The following is a 22,899-nucleotide window of genomic DNA, read 5'->3' on the forward strand; positions in this document are numbered from 1 at the left end:
TTTCTGTTGCATGTTTCTACATACCACATCCATCAGCTATAAGTGAGTGGTTGCTTTTCCTCTATTTTCCATTTATATACCGTCCAGTTCCAAATACTGGCCGTGGTGAGGATAATGTAAACATCTGTATTCTTTTTGCTACTGACCAAAGCTAACAGCCCAAGTCCACACTACCACCACAGAATTTCACTATTGCTCCAGTGCACTCAGGTAAATACCGAGTCTCCACACACACACACACACACACACACACACACACACACACACACAATGTAACATGATACATCACTCCATGAAACCTTCCATTGATGCACAGTCCTGTGATGACATTGTTCAATGAAATCTAATCAACACCTATACTTATTTTACCGATAGATGACATCATTACAGCAATATGACCATAATATTTAAATCCAATCATCTGTCATCTGATGCCCTGCCACTGCCCTCTCTACTAGAGCTCCAGTGTAGTTTCTTTGCTATTCTTGATGTGGTTGTTTGACAATTGCTTTATACAACACTTTGTTGGTATCAGGTATTAGACCTACCATATCAAAGATTAGGTTATTGCCTCCTTGATGATGATGTTTTGACACACTCAGTTATCCCTGTTAACGTACTGGGGTCTTCAGTGTCCCCTCTTTATTTTTATTCACCTGTTACTGTCCCACCGGTCATTCAGAGTTTGGGTTGGCATTGTTCTCAGCTCTCTGCAGATGCAGGAGAATGACATTCCATAGGGCACTGTATTAAGTGTCCCCTTTTCCTCATTGCTGTTATTAGACTTGTGGCCTCTGCCAGATAGTTGGTCACTCTGCTCTGCATGTGAATGATTTCTATATTTGGGCTAGCTCCCACTTGTTGGCTTCTACAGAATAACAGCTCCAGAGTGCCATCTGGTGTGCTTCCTTGTGGACACACTCACACAGTTTTCAGTTCTCTCCCCTCAAGTCAAGGGTGGTGCATTTCTGCCTCCATACTACAGTCCATCCTGAGCTCTACCTTGACGCCCAACACCTGACCATGGTCCCCCAGTTCAATTTCTTAGGTATTCTTTTTGACAACAAGCTTTCTTAGTTGCCCCATATCAGTCATCTGAAGGTTGGCTGTTTTCATAAACTCAATGTTCTTCAATTCCTTGCTTGCACCTCTTGTGGTGCGGATCATTTAACCCTTCTACTCCTCTACCGGGCATTAGTTCTGTTTCGTCTGGACTATGCTTGTCAAGTTTATGGATCAGCTGCCCCTTCTTCACTGCTCCTTTTGGACCCGATTCACCATCATGGCATCCTATTAGCTACCAATGCCTTTTGCAAAAGCTCTGCTGATAGTCTTCTGTTTGACACGGGGATCCTCCCTCTTTAGTTCCATGGTTCCAGCTCCTGGTTTCGGTTGCCATCACTATTCGCTCTTCCCCTGCTCACACCTCCTATTCTGTTCTTTTTGTGGTTTCAGGCCATTGCCTATCTGCTGCCCCTCCTCCCCCCCCCCTCGCCCACCCTTGTATGGGTTTACTGGTTGGGTTCGGCTACGATTTCCATCTCTCCTCCTTGCCCTCTTCCCCACATTCTCTCCCAACCACCAACCTCTTGGTTATTACCTCAGCCCCTTTCCCTTTTCAGTTGCGGGGCTCCCCACATGGAGATTCATATTTTGCTGGACTGCCCCCCTTCCCCCATGCCTTTTGGCCCTTTGCACTAAATGTGTCCTCCCACCTTTCTTGTCTTGCATCTTGGCGTACGACATCTGCACAGTTATGTCTGTCCTCAGCTTTCTTTGCAAAACTGGTTTGTACTCTCAGGTAGAAGTCCTTGAATTTTCATTTTGAATTTGAGTCCCTCAGTTAGCACAGGCATTGGTTATGGAGGCCTTGACCTTGCCTCTCCACCACCCAGGTCCTCCCTGCTTTTTCCCTAAATTTTGTCCTGTCTCTTGTGCTTTTTTGTTTCCCCTTTTCTTGTGTCTTCTTCCGCTGGTGTTGTACCTGTTGTGATAAAGGTATGATGAGGTTGTCAAGACGGACGGGTGACACTGCTGGTGACCCACTGCTAGTAGATTTCTGGGGTGCCCCTGAATTCCCCATTCCCATCCACCCCACACCTGTTCTTTCCTCTTTCTGCTGCTCTGACATGCCTTTCCCCTCTTTGTTGGCATAATATGCCTTACCAGTGACTGGACTGTGCTGTTTGTGTTATTCCTCCCTTGATTTCTATGTTCTTAGATCATGGGACCTATAACCTTGCTGTTTGGTCCCCTCCCTCCAACAGACAACCATCTGACCAACCTGTTAACATATTCTGATAGAAAACATACATCTGATGTTAATCCAGTTCCTTAAAACAAGGCATCTACTAGTTCAAGTGGTGTCTACTGTCATCATATAAGTGTAATTAAACGTTTATGAATCATCTTTCTGAACACATTTATTATTTATTAGTTGGATGAGCAGTACAAAAACAGTGGCAACAGCACAAATCATTTTAGTCCCATTTGTGTTTACATACAGACAAACTCATGTACTAGATAAACTTAATACATTCTTTAAAATTAAACTTAATTCTTCATTCAAAATTTCCCATGAGTGAGAAATGTGGAAACTGTAATAAAGAACTGAGTAAGGGGAATTATTGCCAATCTCGTAGAAAACATTTCCACTGGGGAAGGATGTAGTGGGGAGAAAACTGGAAAAAACAGAAAAGACTCTCTCCTGGAACAGCTGAATATGCAGTACGAACATTTTGATTGAGGAGCAGAAAGGAAAAATGTGTGCCCATAAGGGAGATAGAAGGGAGGAGTGTGGTTAGGAACTGGCAAGCCATAGGAAGATAGCAAGAAAGAGAACACAATCTGATAGTTTTATTATTAACACTAAAAACATGTACCTACCACTGCCAGAGCTAAGTTGAGAAGAGCCTCAGATAGGAGCAAGAAATGTGCAGCACACTTCAACTGAAATCAGGAAGTCTAAGAATCTGCAAAATTTTAGGGAGAAGAAAGTGTTACTGCTAGGTAGTAGCCATGGGCAAGATGTAGGCCCTCAGTTTCAGGAAAGCTTAATGGCAGTGTACCAGGCCACCAGCATTTTCAAGCCAAATGCAGGGCTAAGTGAAGTGATAGAAGAGTTGGGATACTCCCGTAAGGAATTTTCAGAAGAAGACCTTGTAGTTGTAATGGGTGGGGCAAAAAACAGTTTGGAAAGGGATGGGGCATATGACACAGGTGGTGACGTGGACAAGATAGCTTCCCTAAGTTGTGACACCACTATGTATTTTATTGAGCTTTTCTGGCATCATGATTGGCCATGGCGTAATGGAGATGTGAGATGGGTTAATGTGGGGTATGAAATGCTGCTGATGGCAGCTGACTTTGTGTTTGTTGTTCTGGTACCAATCAGGACTATCAAGAGATGGGGCTTCACCAGGGATGGCCTACACTTAAACAGGACTGAGAAGCTATGATTGGTGCAGCAGATTCATGAAAGTATAGAGGGTAAATCTCAGGCTTTGTACAGTCAAATACCTGTTGTCATGGGTAGGACAAGTAGGTCCTTTTTCTTTAGGATAGATCCCCTGCCTAAAGAGTACCCCCAGCAGTCTAAAAAAATTCTTAAATAATCAGTCACAAGATAGAGTCTGAAACATCAGATGACACATACTCTACATGTCACAAAGAAAAAAAAAACTATTGGAAAAAGTAGTACAGGACATTTCACATACTTAACACTTAGGTGCCGACGCCCGTAAAAATACGGGCGTGCGCGGCCTGCCCGAAAGTCCGGCGCCCGTAATTTTACGGGTGTGAGTTCTCGTCCTTCGCCTTCCTTCCTTTGTGTGTTCTTACGGCTCCCGCTTGTCTGGGAGGCACTGCATGGACTGTAGTTCGAGTATTGGTCACTAGATGGTGCAGGCATGCTGTGGAAGGGTGTGTTTCCCTTTTCATTTGTCGTGTTTTGTGAGCGGCGATTATTTCCCGCACGGTCTCAGAAGCGTTGACATGGCAAAGCGTGGCTTGACGGACGAAGAAATCGCTTGCGAGTTACATCGTGATTTAGAAGAAAGTGATGTTGATTTGTCAGAGGAAGATATTGTAGATGACTCTGATGATGATGTGGACTATGTTCAAGAAGAAGTTTCTGACAGTTCAGGTAAAGAATTCTGACAACAAAACATGTATAATTTTTGTTCAGATTTTTACTGAAAAAACTCTCAGTACATAATTACGATTTTATTTGAAAATACTACTCTTCTGATAGATTCAGAAGAGGAGAGCAGGTGTCCAAGCACTTCAGCAGCAAGTAATCCCGTCGATATCGTGCCTGAAGAACGAGCAAGACTGACGGCGAGGGGGAAGCCGAGACCTGTGTGCCGCACTGATTCTGAGGAAGGTTGGACGACTACAGATCGTGCGCCAGACATCGATCTATTCTCAGGACAATCCGGAATATGCAATGTTGTCAGTTTAGACCAGAACAGTGCACCTATAGAATTTTTCTCATATTTCCTCACAGACAGTATGATGAAACATTTAAAGGAACAAACTAATCTGTATGCTCAACAATGGATCAGGAAATTACGAAGCACGAATTCCCTTTCACCCACCTGCTCATTATCAAAGTGGAAAGGAGTTACACTTATGGAAATAAGGAAGTTTCTGGCAATTGTAGTCCATATGTGTGTAAGTGTGAGGCCACGTATACGAGAGCACTGGTCGAAGAACCCTGTTGTGTCCTGTAATTTCTGTCCAAACATCTTGAGCCCTGACAGATTTCTTTCTATTTTGAGAAACTTTCACATCAGTGATAATTCCTTAGCTAAGAGGAAAGGAGAAACTGGCTATGACCCACTGCACAAGGTGAGACCCCTCCTAGATATTGCGTGTGCTAATTTCCAGCGTGCGTATACACCATCTCAAAAAATTACAATAGATGAAGGCATGTGTAAATTTTGAGGTCGTGTGTATTCCAAACAGTACATGCCACAAAAACGGAATAAATACAGTATCAAACTGTACATGTTATTCAAATCTGACACAGGTTACATCTGGAATTTCTCTGTTTTCGCGGGTGAAAGGTCTGACACAGTGACTCTGGTAAAGACATTGCTTGCAAGTCTGTCAGGAAAAGGCTACACTTTGTTTACGGACAGATTCTACACAAGTCCAATACTTGCTTCAGAACTGGAAGCTGCAAAAACTGCTCTTGTGGGAACAACAAGAAAATCTCGGCAGGGGTTGCCTCGTGCTATTAAAGATCCGAACCATCAGCGAGGTGAACTTATTTTCAGGCGTAAAGGAAATATGTTAGCACTGTGTTGGAAGGACAAAAGAAATGTGCATATGATAAGTACAAGGCACACTGCTGAGATGGTCACTTTCACTGATCAGAGAGGAAGAGAGAAGTCAAAGCCAGCCTGTGTAGTGGACTACAATAAAAACAAGTTTGGTGTTGAGTTATCAGATCAGCGATTGTCATACGGCGCATTTGAACATCGAGCTGTGAAGTGGTGGAGAAAGTTGGCATTCCATATTATACTAATGGTGATTGTAAATTCCGCATATTATATAATAAGGTTACTGGAAAACACCTCACAACATCTCACTTCATGACAGTTATCTGCGCAGATCTTGCACAAAGTAAAGATCTTGAACCCCGACCTGGTCCATCTGGACTCTCAAGACTATCAACTGGAAATCATTTTATGGAAAAGATTGAGACAGAAGTAGGTAAGAAACAGAAACAAAAACAATGTGTAGTGTGTTCTCTGAGAGGAAAAAAACTGACTGGAAAAGTGTGGCGAAAAGACACAAGCTACCAGTGTAGTGAATATAAAGTAGCATTGTGCAAAATGCCGCGCTTCAAAATTTACCACACAAAGAGCAAAATTGCGTCCTAAAATAGTTCCGGGAAGTTACTGTAGATAAGACATACTGTATCCATCATAATTACAATTTCTGTGTAAAATAAAAAAAAATTCCTTCTAGAAAATGCAGTGAATATACATTTGACCAATTTTTCCTTTTTTCAAAAACAATGTTATAATAATAACGCTTGTCAAAAGTATGTATTAATTCAAGAGAAAGGTATTATATATGGTTTTAAACAAGAAGGTCTAGGTCTTTCAATAAGAGTAATTTTATTGCTATAACTGAAACCTTTCATGAGTTATAGTAGTTTAAAATATGTTAAAATCAGCCAGGCTTTATGGTAGACACCCGCGCGCAATGGCTCAGGACCATGTAATCAATAATAAATACAGCAGTTCGAAGTTGGAGAAATGAACTGAATAATGAACGATGAAATTGTTGGAATTGATAACTAGAATTGACCCATATAGCTTAATTCTAGTTATCGATTCCGATATTTGTTACTTGTAAATTTTTGTTACTTCTGTACTGACTTTTCTTTTAGGATTTCTGTGCCTGTTTGTCCACATTCCTTGCTACTGTTATTTTTATGTTTCATATATATTATTACTTATTTCACTTGCCCATTATTGTTGTGGCTGTGTAACATCCCTTTCTCGGTAAAAGGAGGATCACTGCCCCCTGAGGCAGTGGGAGTTAATATGTGCTGTACACTGGTAATGCTTACATGTGTTACGTATATGTGCTTACTAATAAAAGTGTGGAAATCATGGCTCTGTGCTGTATCACTAATCTGCTTTCACACTGCCGGTACCCCACTTCCCACAGTGGTGACCCTGAATTTCCACGTCACCCTGTAGTTTTGCTGTTAAGTCTAAAATCTGCTGCACTAGTTACACCATCAAGAATGCTGCTGTTAAAAATGGTGAAATATCACCGTTTCTTTGGCAATGTCAACTACATCTCTCAACAAGTGCTCATGAATTCCATGAACATACTGTGTGCAAAATCTCTAAATATTTGCCAAGATCTGGACAATACTACAGTGCCAAATGACAGAGCAACAATGCCTTCATTGTTTGCCATATCTTTGAACCAGCCTTGCATTGTTGCCAATGCCAAGCAGCAAAATGCGCCACAACAAGTGTCGAATTTACTGATGGACTTCACAATAAAAATTCCAGATTTGAAACCAAGTGAATCTATTCCTGGTATTTTAGACAAAAATGCAGCAGATTGTCACAATAAAACAATGGCCTCCCACCTTCGTAACAGGCATTAATCTATGTGCTTTCAACTTTCGAACAAGACAAAACATTGTGTGTTCCAGTGCTAGTGATTATGAGCCTTGTGACACTCGCATTAATGACCCAAAGCATATGGACGCCTCCCACAGTGCCGTTAAGGCTGAACAACAATGGCCCATAACATACCACCCCATTGTTAAGTTTTGCCATCCATTTGCCAATGGACTGCAGGATCAAAGCATACATTGCCTCAGAACTTGTGCATTCCGATTTTCCAGGTCCTTCTTCGACCATTGAGACTAAACCCAAGTTACACTAGACAGACTATGACATCACTCATATCCCACCCACGCCAGGCATCACAGCTGCCTCACTTCCGGTCAAACATCATGCTGTGAATTCGGATCACCCACACCCAGCACCCACAACCTCGCCTCGTCAAGGTCAGATACCAGTGCCTCCTGGTTTAGGTGATGTCACACCCACGTCGTCCATGCTGTGAATGATAGCATGTCCCCATGAATTCCATGAGACACAGACAGTGCCACTGGATAATAAATGACCACGCCCTCCTTCTTTATGGTGCCAGGACCTCATGAGCTCTGTCACATACATTTTCCACCGTCTCAGACATCTGACATTGGGAAAGTCATACCTAGTGCATCGGCCCCGGAACTTCAGTCACATGCACCTACATCTACATCTACATCCATACTCCGCAAGCCACCTGATGGTGTGTGGCGGAGGGTACCCTGAGTACCTCTATCAGTTCTCCCTTCTATTCCAGTCTCGTATTGTTCGTGGAAAGAAGGATTGTCGGTATGCTTCTGTGTGAGCTCTAATCTCTCTGATTTTATCCTCATGGTCTCTTCGCGAGATATACGTAGGAGGGAGCAATATACTGCTTGACTCTTCGGTGAAGGTATGTTCTCGAAACTTTAACAAAAGCCCGTACCGAGGTACTGAGCATCTCAGGTACTGAGCATCTCTCCTGCAGAGTCTTCCACTGGAGTTTATCTATCATCTCGGTAACGCTTTCGTGATTACTAAATGATCCTGTAACGAAGCGCGCTGCTCTCCGTTGGATCTTCTCTCTCTCTTCTATCAACCCTATCTGGTACGGATCCCACACTGGTGAGCAATATTCAAGCAGTGGGCGAACAAGTGTTCTGTAACGTGCTTCCTTTGTTTTCGGATTGCATTTCCTTAGGATTCTTCCAATGAATCTCAGTCTGGCATCTGCTTTACCGACAATCAACATTATATGATCATTCCATTTTAAATCACTCCTAATGCGTACTCCCAGATAATTTATGGAATTAACTGCTTCCAGTTGCTGACCTGCTATTTTGTAGCTAAATGATAAAGGATCTATCTTTCTTTGTATTCGCAGCACATTACACTTGTCTACATTGAGATTCAGTTGCCATTCCCTGCACCATGCGTCAATTCGCTGCAGATCCTCCTGCATTTCAGTACAATTTTCCATTGTTACAACCTCTCGATACACCACAGCATCATCTGCAAAAAGCCTCAGTGAACTTCCGATGTCATCCACAAGGTTATTTATGTATATTGTGAATAGCAACGGTCCTATGACACTCCCCTGCGGCACACCTGAAATCACTCTTACTTCGGAAGACTTCTCTCCATTGAGAATGACATGCTGCGTTCTGTTATTTAGGAACTCTTCAATCCAATCACACAATTGGTCTGGTAGTCCATATGCTCTTACTTTGTTCATTAAACGACTGTCGGAAACTGTATCGAACGCCTTGTGGAAGTCAAGAAACACGGCATCTACCTGTGAACCCGTGTCTATGGCCCTCTGAGTCTCGTGGACAAATAGCGCGAGCTGGGTTTCACACAACCGTCTTTTTCTAAACCCATGCTGATTCCTACACAGTAGATTTCTAGTCTCCAGAAAAGTCATTATACTCTAACGTAATACGTGTTCCAAACTTCTGCAATTGATCGACATTAGAGATATAGGTCTATAGTTCTGCACATCTGTTCGACGTCCCTTCTTGAAAACAGGGATGACCTGTGCCCTTTTCCAATCCTTTGGAACGCTACGCTCTTCTAAACACCTACGGTACACTGCTGCAAGAAGGGGGACAAGTTCCTTCGCGTACTCTGTGTAAAATCGAACTGGTATCCCGTCAGGTCCAGCGGCCTTTCCTCTTTTGAGCGATTTTAATTGTTTCTCTATCCCTCTGTCATCTATTTCGATAACTACCATTTTGTCATGTATACGACAATCTAGAGAAGGAACTACAGTGCAGTCTTCCTCTGTGCAACAGCTTTGGAAAAAGACATTTAGTATTTCAGCCTTTAGTCTGTCATCCTCTGTTTCAGTACCATTTTGGTCACAGAGTGTCTGGACATTTTATTTTGATCCACCTACCACTTTGGCATAAGATCAAAATTTCTTAGGATTTTCTGCCAAGTCAGTACATAGAACATTACTTTCGAATTCATTGAACGCCTCTCGCATAGCCCTCCTCACACTACATTTCGCTTCGCGCAATTTTTGTTTGTCTGCAAGGCTTTGGCTATGTTTATGTTTGCTGTGAAGTTCCCTTTGCTTCCGCAGCAGTTTTCTAACTCGGTTGTTGTACCAAATGGTTCAAATGGCTCTGAGCACTATGGGACTCAACATCTTAGGTCATAAGTCCCCTAGAACTTAGAACTACTTAACCCTAACTAACCTAAGGACATCACACACACCCATGCCCGAGGCAGGATTCGAACCTGCGACCGTAGCAGTCCCGCGGTTCCGGACTGCATCGCCAGAACCTCACGGCCACCGCGGCCGGCTGTTGTACCAAGGTGGCTCTTTTCCATCTCTTACGATCTTGCTTGGCACATACTCATTTAATGCATATTGTACAATGGTTTTCAACTTTGTCCACTGGTCCTCAACACTATCTGTACTTGAGACAAAACTTTTGTGTTGAGCCGTCAGGTACTCTGTAATCTGCTTTTTGTCACTTTTGCTAAACAGAAAAATCTTCCTACCTTTTTTAATATTTCTATTTACGGCTGAAATCATCGATGCCGTAACCGCTTTATGATTGCTGATTCCCTGTTCTGCGTTAAATGTTTCAAATAGTTCAGGTCTGTTTGTCACCAGAAGGTCTAATATGTTATCGCCACGAGTCGGTTCTGTTTAACTGCTCATGGGAGTTGTTCGAACAGCTCTACACAGGTCGCTGTGTGACGCCAAAGCAACCCGCAGCACGATGTGACTCACTTCATCACGCACCTCCCTACATTGAGCTACATTTCCTGCCTGTCTTGTGCACTGATGCTCCCGTGCCTCCCACCCTGTGCCAATCCCACTACACGATGGTGCCTAACAATAAAACCACTGATGGCCATCATACCATCCACCACCATCTGAAATTAACATTGTTCCACGTGGATTCTCCCACAATGCTATTTGCTGTCAGCAAGTGTCTGATGTCAGCCATTGATGTCATTGGGGACGACGAGAAGTTTGCTGCCTTCTTAACCACCTTGAAGACAGTGCAGACCTTATTAGAGACTTGCTTTCGTATATTCCTGCTCCTCACAAATACAAAACTGCCAAGACGCTGTTGCCACAACTACTAACATGCGCACCTGACCAGCAGTAAATCTCACCATCAATGAGAGTACTTTGGGCAATGCCATGCCGTCTTCACCCTGGCACCACGTGCGAGTTCTAATCACCCCAACGCTCTGCCTGATTGCGTGCTATGGACACTTTGGCTCCTGCCAGACAACATCCGTACAGTGATCCTAGCACATGAGGAGGCGTCGCTGGAGTTTAACTTCAACTCACTGATGGAATGCAGGCACTGTCACAACAACGCATATTAATCAACAACCAACAGTGCTAAGTTGCAGTTGATGCCCAGTATGCCTGCGCACCAAAACCGATTTTGCATGGTCCCGGTTGAGCTGCAACATTCCACACAGCCACAGGCTGCCCAACGATGGCTGGACCAACCTGAATCGGACCGTGCCCTCTGCGTCTACCACCCCAAGCACCTTTCATGGCTGCAGCAAACAACAATCAGCTACTGCGACAGGCGAGGTTGATGGAACTCCAACTGGGCACCGCCACGGCTCTGTGTATAAACAAAAGCCACACTGACCAAGTGCATCACCTGCTTCCACACCCAACACCACTACTGCTGGTTTCACACCAGATTTGGGCAGGACGCACAGCACTACAGACAACCCTGCGCTTATCCAAACTCCAGTGGTGACCTGATGTAGGCACACTAGGCCACTCTTCCTTAATAAGATTTCTCTCCACACGACAACAAAACAACACCAACACAGTGTTTCAACGGGCAGACAGTTCCTGACTATTTGTCCATGACAGGCACCTGCAGACTTTCTCGTCAATGATACTAGGGCCAATGTGAGCACTCTGCCACCTGCTCTCGTGCCTGTTACATTGTCACCATTGCCGCTGCAACTGGGTGTGGCCAGTGTTACTGTAATCACAGTTGCTGGAACTGCACAAATCATGCTCGCCCTCAGCACCAATACTCAAATACATTGGACATTCCTAGTGACAGAAACAGTTGAACCAGTCCTGGGAGCCGATTTCCTCCGGCACTACCAACTGCTACGAGATTTAAATCGCACCCTCATACTACTGTAGGAAGACCAGCAACTGATCCATGGTGTGTTCACTGATTCACTACCTGCTAGTACTGTAACACCTTTAGTCATGCTGCAACCACTCAACACAGCACCCGACCTGAAGGTACAAAGCAAAGCACTTTTCAACCAGCTATTTCTAAAGGCAGCCGAGTACTTGCTAGTACATCAGGACAATAAGGTCACGTGCCTCAAAAACAAACAACTATAGAGACAAATCGTGGACACCACTGCATCACTACAAGCAGCTCAACAGCATCTCAAGAACCTATGTCATCTCGACACCGATTACTACCAAGGTGCCACTACTACAGTCACTTCTCAGGTCAGTGAAGCATCATAGCCCCCACGAGTGTGCTGCCTCAGCAGCACAGTGTCATGTGACAGTGAATCATGTCACACACCACATCCTGGACTCACTCCATGCTCCCCCGTTAGACCACATACAATATGCACCACGCGGGACAGTACAGTGCATCACATTACAACCACACGAGGTCCCCCAGTCTGTCACTGCCCCTGCTGTCTAGCTCTCCACAAATTTAAAGGGGCTAAAGCTGTGGTGGACAACCTTTGGTGGGGTGGCATAGTCAGGACATCAGACAGTGCTTGAGCTACCCCAATTTAACTAATTCCTAAAAAGAATGGTACTTGGTGCCTAAGCAGTGACTAACACTACTTCAACACATGTAGAATCATTGACAGCTAGCCCATTCTGAGGTTGGATAGTTTTTCCCACATCTTGGCTGGGGCAAAAATGTTCAGCGTCATTTACTGCAAAACAGCATACCGCAAATTCTGTTGGCAGATGAAGACGTGCCAAAAACTGTGATAATTGTGCCATTCAGTATCTTTGAGTGCCTGTACATGTGGTATGGACTAAAAAATGTGGCACAGACATGGCGAAGATTTATTGATAGCATATTGTTCAGTTTGATTTGTGGTGGCATAACATCTGTGACTTGGTAAAAGGATCATTGCTGCCCCATGAGGCAGTGGGAGTTAGTATCCTCTATATGCTCATAACACTTACAAGTGTTATATATGTGTGCATACTAATAAAAGTGTGGAAATCATAATTCTATGCTGTGTCACTATTCTACTATCACAATTCCGGTACCCCATTTCCCACATTTTGTTACATTGCAGTTTCTCCCTGCCCAAGACTCCCACTTTACTGCATTTGTCCCATTAGATTCAATAATTATTATTAAAAAATAATGCTATTTCACATCATTAAGATTTCACCATGCGCTGTACTGCAGTGGATTTATAAATTTCAGTGCTTTTCTTACTCACATAAATTACGATAATAATTTGTTTGAGACATGTATATTTCCCTTTTTCTGTTCTTATTTATTTTCATTGCCTTCAGTTCCTTTGGGTGCAATTCATGGCTAAGTAATTAATCACATGAACAGTGATTGTATGCTACATTTGTTTGTTTACGAGTTGATTTCAAAGAGTGCCTCTATGTACCATCTTTGCCTTATCTATGACGTCTTTGCACAAATCTGACTGGTGGAATCGGACACTAGAATTGACACACTTAAATTGCTGTGAGTGAAATGATAAGTATCAACATTCGTATTGTTCCTCGTCAAAAATATTTCAGAAGTAACACTCATCTTACAAGACTTCCTGCAAACCAGTGGCATTTCTGGTTGCTATATTTCTGCCACTAACAACTTGTGTTAGCTGTTACTCACATCGAACATTAACAAAAGTTGATACTAGTCTCTCCAATAATCGATATTGTGTTTGACATAAAAAATGACATCAAATTTGCAGGAAGTGTTGTGAAAAGAGTGTTGCTCCTATATGATTCTCACTGAGAAAATACGAGAAGTCAGAGAGAAAGAAAATGAAATTCTTGAGGAAGTTTACTGTCGGTCAGTATGCTGTAAATGGTTTGAACATATAGAAAACAAGTGGCGAGAATGTCAGTTTGAAGATGGAAAATGAAACTGTTATATTAAATGTAGATGGTACCTCTATAGACTTTGTAACACAAAGTGTTTAGGAATGAGTATTGCTTTTTAGTTGAAGTGGTGTGAACACACAAAAAGATACTTACAAACAGAATGTCATCAGCATGTTACGTCCTTGGAGTCCTGTCATTAGTGTGTAACAGCCAGTGTAATTTAGTTACATGCTATTCATGTGCAGACTCATATACACCATGTGAGAACATTTACCAATCAGCTATGTTGTTGTTGGGGTGGTGGTGGTGGTGGTGGTGGTGGTGGTGGTGGTGGTCTTCAGTCCAAAAAATGGTTTGACTCAGCACTCCATGCTACTCTATCCTGTGCAAGCCTCTTCATCTCTGAGTAACTACTGCAACTGACATCCTTCTGAATCTGCTTAGTTTATTCATCTCTTGGTCTCCCTCCACGATTTTTACTCTCCATGCTTCCCTCCAATACTAAACTGGTGATCCCTTGATGCATCAGAACATGTCCTACTAACTGTTCCCTTCTTCTAATCAAGTTGTGCCCCAAATTTCTTTTCTCCCCAATTCTATTCAGTACCACCTCATTAGTTATGAGATCACCCATCTAATCTTCAGTGTTCTTCTGTAGCACCACATTTCAAAAGCTTCTATTCTCTTCTTGTCTAAACTGTTTATCATCCATGTTTCACTTCCATACATCACTGCTACTCCATACAAATACTTTCAGAAAAGACTTTCTGACACTTAAATCTATACTCGATTTTAACAAATTTCTCTTCTTCAGAAATGCTTTCCTTGCCATCACCAGTCTACATTTTATATCCTCTCTACTTGAACCATCATCAGTTATTTTACTGCCCGAATAGCAAAACTCATAACTACTTTAAGTGTCTCATTTTCTAATCTAATTCTGTCAGCATCGCCTAATTTAATTCAACCACATTCCATTATCCTCATTTAGCTTTTGTTGATGTTCATCTTATATCCTCCCTTCAAGACTCTGTCCATTCCATTCAACTGCTCTTCAAGTCCTTTGCTGTCTATGACAGAATTACAGTGTCATCAGCAAACCTCAAGGTTTTTATTTCTCCCCCATGGATTTTAATTCCTATTCCAAATTTTTCTTTTGTTTCATTTACTGCTTGCTCAACACACAGATTGAATAACATTGGGGATAGGCTACAACCCTGTGTCACTCCCTACTTGACACAACCCTGTCTCAACCCTTTCATGCCCCTTGACTCTTATAACTGCCATCTCGTTTCTGTACGAACTGTAAATAGCCTTTTGCTCCCTTTATTTTACCCCTTCCACCTTCAGAATTTGAAAGAGAGTATTCCAGCCAATATTGCCAAAAGCTTTCACCAAGTCTACAATGCTATAATCGTAGCTTTACCTTTCCTTAACCTGTCTTCTGTGAGAAGTCGGAGGGTCAGTATTGCCTCATTTGTTCCTGCATTTATGTGGAATCCAAACTGATCTTCTCCATGATCAGCTTTTACCAGTTTTTCCATTCATCTGAAAAGAATTTGTGTTAGTGTTTTGCAGCCATGACTTATTAAACTGATAGTTCGTTAATTATCACTCCTATCAGCACATGCTTTCTTTGGAATTGGAATTATTATATTCTCCTTGAAGAATGAGGGTATTTTGCCTGTCTCATACATCTTGTTCACCAGATGGAACAGTTTTGTCATGGCTGGCTCTCTCAAAGCTATCATAGTTCTAACGGAATGTTGTCTATTCCTGGGGTCTTGTTTCAGCTTAGGTCTTTCAGCAATCTGTGGCATTCTTCATGCAGTATCCCATCTCACCTTCATCTACATCTTTTTCATTTCCATAATATTGCCCTCAAATACATCACCATTGTATGGACCCTCTATATACTCCTTCCACCTTCCTGATTTCCCTTCTTCGCTTAGGGCTGGTTTTCCATCTGAGCTCTTGATATTCATACATGTGATTCTCTTTTCTCCAAAGGTCTCTTTAATTTTCTTGTAGGTGGCATCTATCTTACCCCTAGTGATATATGCTTCTACACCCTTACATTTGTCCTCTAGCCATTCCTGTGCAGACATTTTGCACTTCCTGACGGTCTCATTTTTGAGACATTTGCATTCCTTTTCACCTGCTTCATTTACTGCATTTTTATATTTTCTCCTTTCAGCAATTAAATACAATATCTCTTGTTTTGCTGAATGATTTTTGCTAGGCCTCGTCTTTTTACCTACATGATCCTCTGCTGCCTTCACTATTTCATCTCTGAGATATATCCATTCTTTTCCTGCTGTATTCCTTTCCCCTGTTTTGTCAATAGTTCCCTAATTAATGCTCACTTTGAAACACTCTACAACCTCTAGTTGTTTCATTTTATCCAGGTCCCATGTCCTTAAATTCCTACCTTTTTGCAGTCTTCAGTTTTAATCTACAGTCCATAACCAATCAACTGTGGTCAGAGTCCACATCAACAATCAGTTGTACACATCATAAATGATATTGAAACAAAGATGATGTGACTTACCAAACGAAAGCGCTGGCACGTCGATAGACACACAAACAAACACAAACATACACACAAAATTCTAGCTTTCGCAACCAACGGTTGCTTCGTCAGGAAAGAGGGAAGGAGAGGGAAAGACGAAAGGATGTGGGTTTTAAGGGAGAGGGTAAGGAGTCATTCCAATCACGGGAGCGGAAAGACTTACCTTAGGGGGAAAAAAGGACGGGTATACACTCGCACACACACACATATCCATTCACACATATACAGACACAAGCAGACATACAGGTAGCCTCTGAATATGCTTGTGTCTGTATATGTGTGGATAGATATGTGTGTGTGTGCGAGTGTATACCCGTCCTTTTTTCCCCCTAAGGTAAGTCTTTCCGCTCCCAGGATTGGAATGACTCCTTACCCTCTCCCTTAAAACCCACATCCTTTCGTCTTTCCCTCTCCTTCCCTCTTTCCTGACGAAGCAACCGTTGGTTGCGAAAGCTAGAATTTTGTGTGTTTGTTTGTGTTTGTTTGTGTGTCTATCGACGTGCCAGCGCTTTCGTTTGGTAAGTCACATCATCTTTGTTTTAGATATATTTTTCCCACATGGAATGTTTCCCTCTATTATATAAATGACATTGATATTTACTGCATAAACAGCTTTGCCCATGACACTGGAGCAGGAGTTAGAGTGAACTTATGTTTACTAAGAAAGAACAATTATAAAACTCAAAACATAATTTTCTGTTAAGAAATAGAACTGTGTAATTAATTGCCTAAGGAGATTACAGAGATTAGTAAAATAAACTTACTTAAAAAGGCAGTTAAAATACCTGCTAAGCAATACATTATAAACATTGGAGGATTACTTAGGTAACACAGAGCAGGGATTTGGTAAAAAATGTAACACATGTAAATAATAATAATAATAATAATAATAAAACATATTATTTCACATAACATTTCCACACTATGTTTTTTCTCCTTTTTTTCTGCTAAATATTACTGCCAACTCTATGCAGTGTATATAATACTGGCACCTTACCTCTTTCTGAGCTCAACATCTCACTTGTTATAGAGGGATGCTGACTAAGTTTTTCAGGCTAACAAATGAAAAGTTATGGTAGACAAAATGGAAACCAGGTATCATCACAATGGTCCTAACTTCCTGTGATAGGGTGTGTTGTGTTGGTTATAAAACAATTTGCTGTGACTGGAAGTGAGAAATGAATGAGCAATGTAGCACTATCATTTTACCTTATTAAATGATGTTTTTATAAAATGGTATTGTACAGTAGGTATAAAAACTGAATGAAGTAGCACTGCTTTAAACAGACTAGCTTTATGTTCGGGAGGGTGGTGGCTCCAATCTTCACCTGAACATCTTGATTTAGGTTTTCTGTGGTTTCCTTAAATTACTTCAGCGATGGCTCATATTAGAAGACCGCGGCTGATCACTTGCCCCATCTTTGTCAAGCTAGATCTGCAAGTATGTAAATGGGTATACATATGAATAATGTTGTTTTCATATTTCTGAAACTGCAATTCTGAGATGTTTCCAATATCCTTGTAAAAGTGATCTATTGATGAATAAAGCTGCTGCTGCTACACGTTCAGATGGGTACTTGAAGTCACACATTGAGCATTCATTGGGGTATTTGGAAAATTTGAGCACATACTTAATGACCAGTACACACAGTTGCCAGGAATAATTAAAATCCAAAACTCCAGTTGTAATATGGCTAGGATAAAAATGTAACTGGTCATGAATTTCACAGTCCTGCTGACACTTGATTCATAAGTAAACAGTGATCTTATCCAGTCAACCATGGATCACAAAGTGCATGAGTTTGATTTCTTGTATCCCAGAGAAGTGGCAGAAATAACTGCCTCTTGTCTCCCTATGGCATGCAAGGGGACTAATACATGAGACTTCATGGGATTTTGAAACAGTGACATATATGTTGTTTCTTATAGTCACTCACACTGGAGATTTTGCTAGAAGCTTTGATTCACTTGTAACAACCTTCATCCTCCACTGCCCCTCCCCCCCCCCCCCCCCCCCCCCGCCCCCCGTTTCCGTTCATTCTGTGTGTCTGCCCTCTGAATATTTGCTTTTATCTTCTTTCTGTTCAGGCTCCATGCTCTCTCCCACTTCCACCTGTTTACTAACCTCATCCCGCACTACCCATTTTCTTACTCTTTCTCACCTGAACTCCTCTTCACACACTTCTTTACTTACCTGTATCCCCTATCTTACTTCCCTCCTTTACTGCTTTCCTCTCTGCTCTTTCACTTACTAGCATTGAAGCATAAGCTAGCCTCTCCTTTTGTGCTCATCAGACAAATAAAAAATAAGAATTCCTCCATGTACCCGTTAACCCCCTTGATGTGGCTTCCTATCTTCCCTAATGTCTTCCTCTGCTCTTGATGTGCTTACGTTGTATATTTCTATCAGCTTAAGTGTTAGCTGTGTTTCATGAAGGTGAGTACCAACCAGCTTTTTTTTTTTATTTATATGAAGTTAAGATTCTTTTGTTTCATTTTCACTGATTAAAATGAATACAATAAAGTTAAGTTGTGTATTGAAACACAATCTTTTACCCCCAGCGGTACGTGCCTTTTGCTGCTGTTGCTGCAGCAAATTGTGTTAACATTCCTCTAATGCGGCAGAATGAACTGATTCATGGTATAGACGTCTATGATGAAAATGGGAACAAAATTGCCAAGTCAAAGGTAAGCCTCTCCAGCTGATGTAGTATAATTTATGAATTTTAAATAATTATTATAATATCTATATATAATAGTTTTGGTTATTTCTGCAGAAAGAAAAGCCCTTTTCTTCTAGTGAGCTGTATATTGATTAAGTTAAAAAATGTATTTAAATCAAGTTCTCGTACTTCTAAGTTGTTGTTGTTGTGGTCTTCAGTCCTGAGACTGGTTTGATGCAGCTCTCCATGCTACTCTATCCCGTGCAAGCTTCTTCATCTCCCAGTATCTACTGCAACCTACATCCTTCTGAATCTGCTTAGTGTATTCATCTCTTGGTCTCCCTCTACGATTTTTACCCTCCACACTGCCCTCCAATGCTAAATTTGTGATCCCTTGATGCCTCAAAACATGTCCTACCAACCGATCCCTTCTTCTAGTCAAGTTGTGCCACAAACTTCTCTTCTCCCCAATCCTATTCAATACCTCTTCATTAGTTACGTGATCTACCCACCTTATCTTCAGCATTCTTCTGTAGCACCACATTTCGAAAGCTTCTATTCTCTTCTTGTCCAAACTAGTTATCGTCCATGTTTCACTTCCATACATGGCTACACTCCATACAAATACTTTCAGAAACGGTTTCCTGACACTTAAATCTATACTCGATGTTAACAAATTCCTCTTCTTGAGAAACGCTTTCCTTGCCATTGCCAGTCTACATTTTATATCCTCTCTACTTCGACCATCATCGGTTATTTTACTCCCTAAATAGCAAAACTCCTTTACTACTTTAAGTGTCTCATTTCCTAATCTAATTCCCTCAGCATCACCCGACTTAATTTGACTACATTCCATTATCCTCGTTTTGCTTTTGTTGATGTTCATCTTATATCCTCCTTTCAAGACACTGTCCATTCCGTTCAACTGCTCTTCCAAGTCCTTTGCTGTCTCTGACAGAATTACAATGTCATCGGCGAACCTCTAAGTTTTTACTTCTTCTCCATGAATTTTAATACCTACTCCGAATTTTTCTTTTGTTTCCTTCACTGCTTGCTCAATATACAGATTGAATAACATCGGGGAGAGGCTACAACCCTGTCTTACTCCTTTCCCAACCACTGCTTCCCTTTCATGCCCCTCGACTCTTATAATTGCCATCTGGTTTCTGTACAAACTGTAAATAGCCTTTCGCTCCCTGTATTTTACCCCTGCCACCTTCAGAATTTGAAAGAGAGTATTCCAGTTAACATTGTCAAAAGCTTTCTCTAAGTCTACAAATGCTAGAAACGTAGGTTTGCCTTTTCTTAATCTTTCTTCTAAGATAAGTCGTAGGGTCAGTATTGCCTCACGTGTTCCAGTATTTCTACGGAATCCAAACTGATGTTCCCCGAGGTCGGCTTCTACCAGTTTTTCCATTCGTCTGTGAAGAATTCGCGTTAGTATTTTGCAGCTGTGACTTATTAAACTGATAGTTCGGTATATTTCACATATGTCAACACCTGCTTTCTTTGGGATTGGAATTATTATATTCTTCTTGAAGTCTGAGGGTATTTCGCCTGTCTCATACATCGTGCTCACCAGATGGTAGAGCTTTGTCATGACTGGCTCTCCCGAGGCCATCAGTAGTTCAAATGGAATGTTGTCTACTCCCGGGGCCTTGTTTCGACTCAGGTCTTTCTGTGCTCTGTCAAACTCTTCACGCAGTATCTTATCTCCCATTTCGTCTTCATCTACATCCTCTTCCATTTCCATAATATTGTCCTCAAGTACATCACCCTTGTATAAACCCTCTATATACTCCTTCCACCTTTCTGCCTTCCCTTCTTTGCTTAGAACTGGGTTGACATCTGAGCTCTTGATATTCATACAAGTGGTTCTCTTCTCTTCAAAGGTCTCTTTAATTTTCCTGTAGGCAGTATCTATCTTACCCCTAGTGAGACAAGCCTCTACATCCTTACATTTGTCCTCTAGCCATCCCTGCTTAGCCATTTTGCACTTCCTGTCGATATCATTTTTGAGACTTTGTATTCCTTCTTGCCTGCTTCATTTACTGCATTTTTATATTTTCTCCTTTCATCAATTAAATTCAATATTTCTTCTGTTACCCAAGGATTTCTATTAGCCCTCGTCTTTTTACCTACTTGATCCTCTGCTGCCTTCACTACTTCATCCCTCAGAGCTACCCATTCTTCTTCTACTGTATTTCTTTCCCCCATTCCTATCAATTGTTCCCTTATGCTCTCCCTGAAACTCTCTACAACCTCTGGTTCTTTCAGTTTATCCAGGTCCCATCTCCTTAAATTCCCACCTTTTTGCAGTTTCTTCAGTTTCAATCTGCAGTTCATAACCAATAGATTGTGGTCAGAATCCACATCTGCCCCAGGAAATGTCTTACAATTTAAAACCTGGTTCCTAAATCTCTGTCTTACCATTATATAATCTATCTGATACCTTTTAGTATCTCCAGGATTCTTCCAGGTATACAACCTTCTTCTAAGTAGAAAACTGTTAATATGGATTTGTTTTTGTACTTATTTGTTCATAATGTTATATCATCACCCTTCTTCCTGAGATTTTATCCATCACTTGAGTATTTTCTACATCTACATCTGCACCCCAGAAGACACGTTATAGAGTGGTAAAAAAATCGTTCAGATCCCACGATTGTTTCCCCATTTTCCTGTTCCGTACATTGATCCTACATATGAGCTCGAGTTCAATTATTTTGCAGCATATATATGGGAGAAAGTGGCAAAAAGGGACAGTGAAATGAAAATGAGGCAGAACATGTAACTAGCTTAGCACAGATGTTGGTAATGTAGATAGGAGTTGTGTATAGAAGTGGCCTCTATTGGAAATCTGGAAGGAACAGTGCAGACTTTCACTTCTGTGCCATTTGTTTGTTAGACGTGCTTGATGTGAGGTCAACAAGTCGTGCATGCATCCAGTTTCACTATGGAGGCCAGGAAAGAGGAACAGCAAAGTATAGTGTGATTTTTTACTGCAGAAGAGTTGTTGGGAAGTGAAATTTGTGCCCAAATGCCTGCTGTGTATGGTGAACACACATCTACATGCACATGATGCTGCCATCAGAAATGACCAATGGCAGACAGTGGAAGACATTCAGATCGTGTTGGACATTATTCATGGTACCACTCATGTCATCATGACAGAGCATCTGAAGGCCTGGAAAATCTATGTGCAATGGGTTCCCCACAGCCTGATGGAGGAGCAGAAGTTGAAGAGAATGTCTGCATAATTGCAGCACCTGGGATGGTATCACAATATTAAGAATGTTATGTCCTGTCTTGTATTGTTGTGGGAGATCGAACATGGTGTCATAATTTTGAGCCTTAGAGAAAGCATCAGAGCCAACAATGGAACCACATGGATTCACCCCAACCAAAAATATCCAAAGTCTTGCACACCAGCTCCAGTAAAGTCACAATAAGCTTTTTCTTTGACTGCAATAGCCCACTGCTCATTGACTTTTTGGAAAATGGCACCACAATTAATGCACAGCAGTACATGGACATTTTGCAGAAATTGATATGTGCCATCAAGTTCAGAAGCCCAGGCATATTGATGTACAGCATCATTCTGTTGTAGGATAATACCTGCCCACACATTGCCAAAGTCATTTTGACTGTGCTGCATAAGTTTCACTCGGAAGCCTTTATACCTCTCCCTTGCAGTCCTGGTCCCTTCCCATGCAATATCCGTATTTTTAGACCCCTCAAGAAAGATATTTGTGTGCGTCGATTTGATATGAATGAAGAAGTGCTTGCGTGGGTACAATCATGGTTCCTTGGGCAACCACAAACAATTTTCCATGAGGTACTGATTGTATTGTCTCACAGTGGGATAAATTTATAACACCAGGGTTGTCACAAGTTGGGGAAATCAGGGATTTTCAAACGTGTCAGGGAAATTTGAAAAAAAAAAAAAATTGGAAAAATCTCATTTTT

At 41.7% G+C, this 22,899-nt stretch overlaps 1 protein-coding gene across 7 annotated transcripts in view; it reads left to right on the plus strand.

The window, feature by feature from the left end:
* Positions 1-22,899, plus strand: part of LOC126187323 (sideroflexin-2) — a 182,228-nt gene that overhangs the window by 95,708 nt on the left and 63,621 nt on the right. For all 7 annotated transcript variants that reach the window (XM_049928340.1, XM_049928339.1, XM_049928341.1 and 4 more), the window contains exon 5: positions 18,830-18,955. In XM_049928340.1, the coding sequence (XP_049784297.1) occupies positions 18,830-18,955 (126 nt within the window). The remainder of the gene's footprint in view (positions 1-18,829; positions 18,956-22,899) is intronic.

Source organism: Schistocerca cancellata, chromosome 5 (assembly GCF_023864275.1).
Source record: "Schistocerca cancellata isolate TAMUIC-IGC-003103 chromosome 5, iqSchCanc2.1, whole genome shotgun sequence".
Taxonomy (NCBI): Eukaryota; Metazoa; Arthropoda; class Insecta; order Orthoptera; family Acrididae; genus Schistocerca; species Schistocerca cancellata.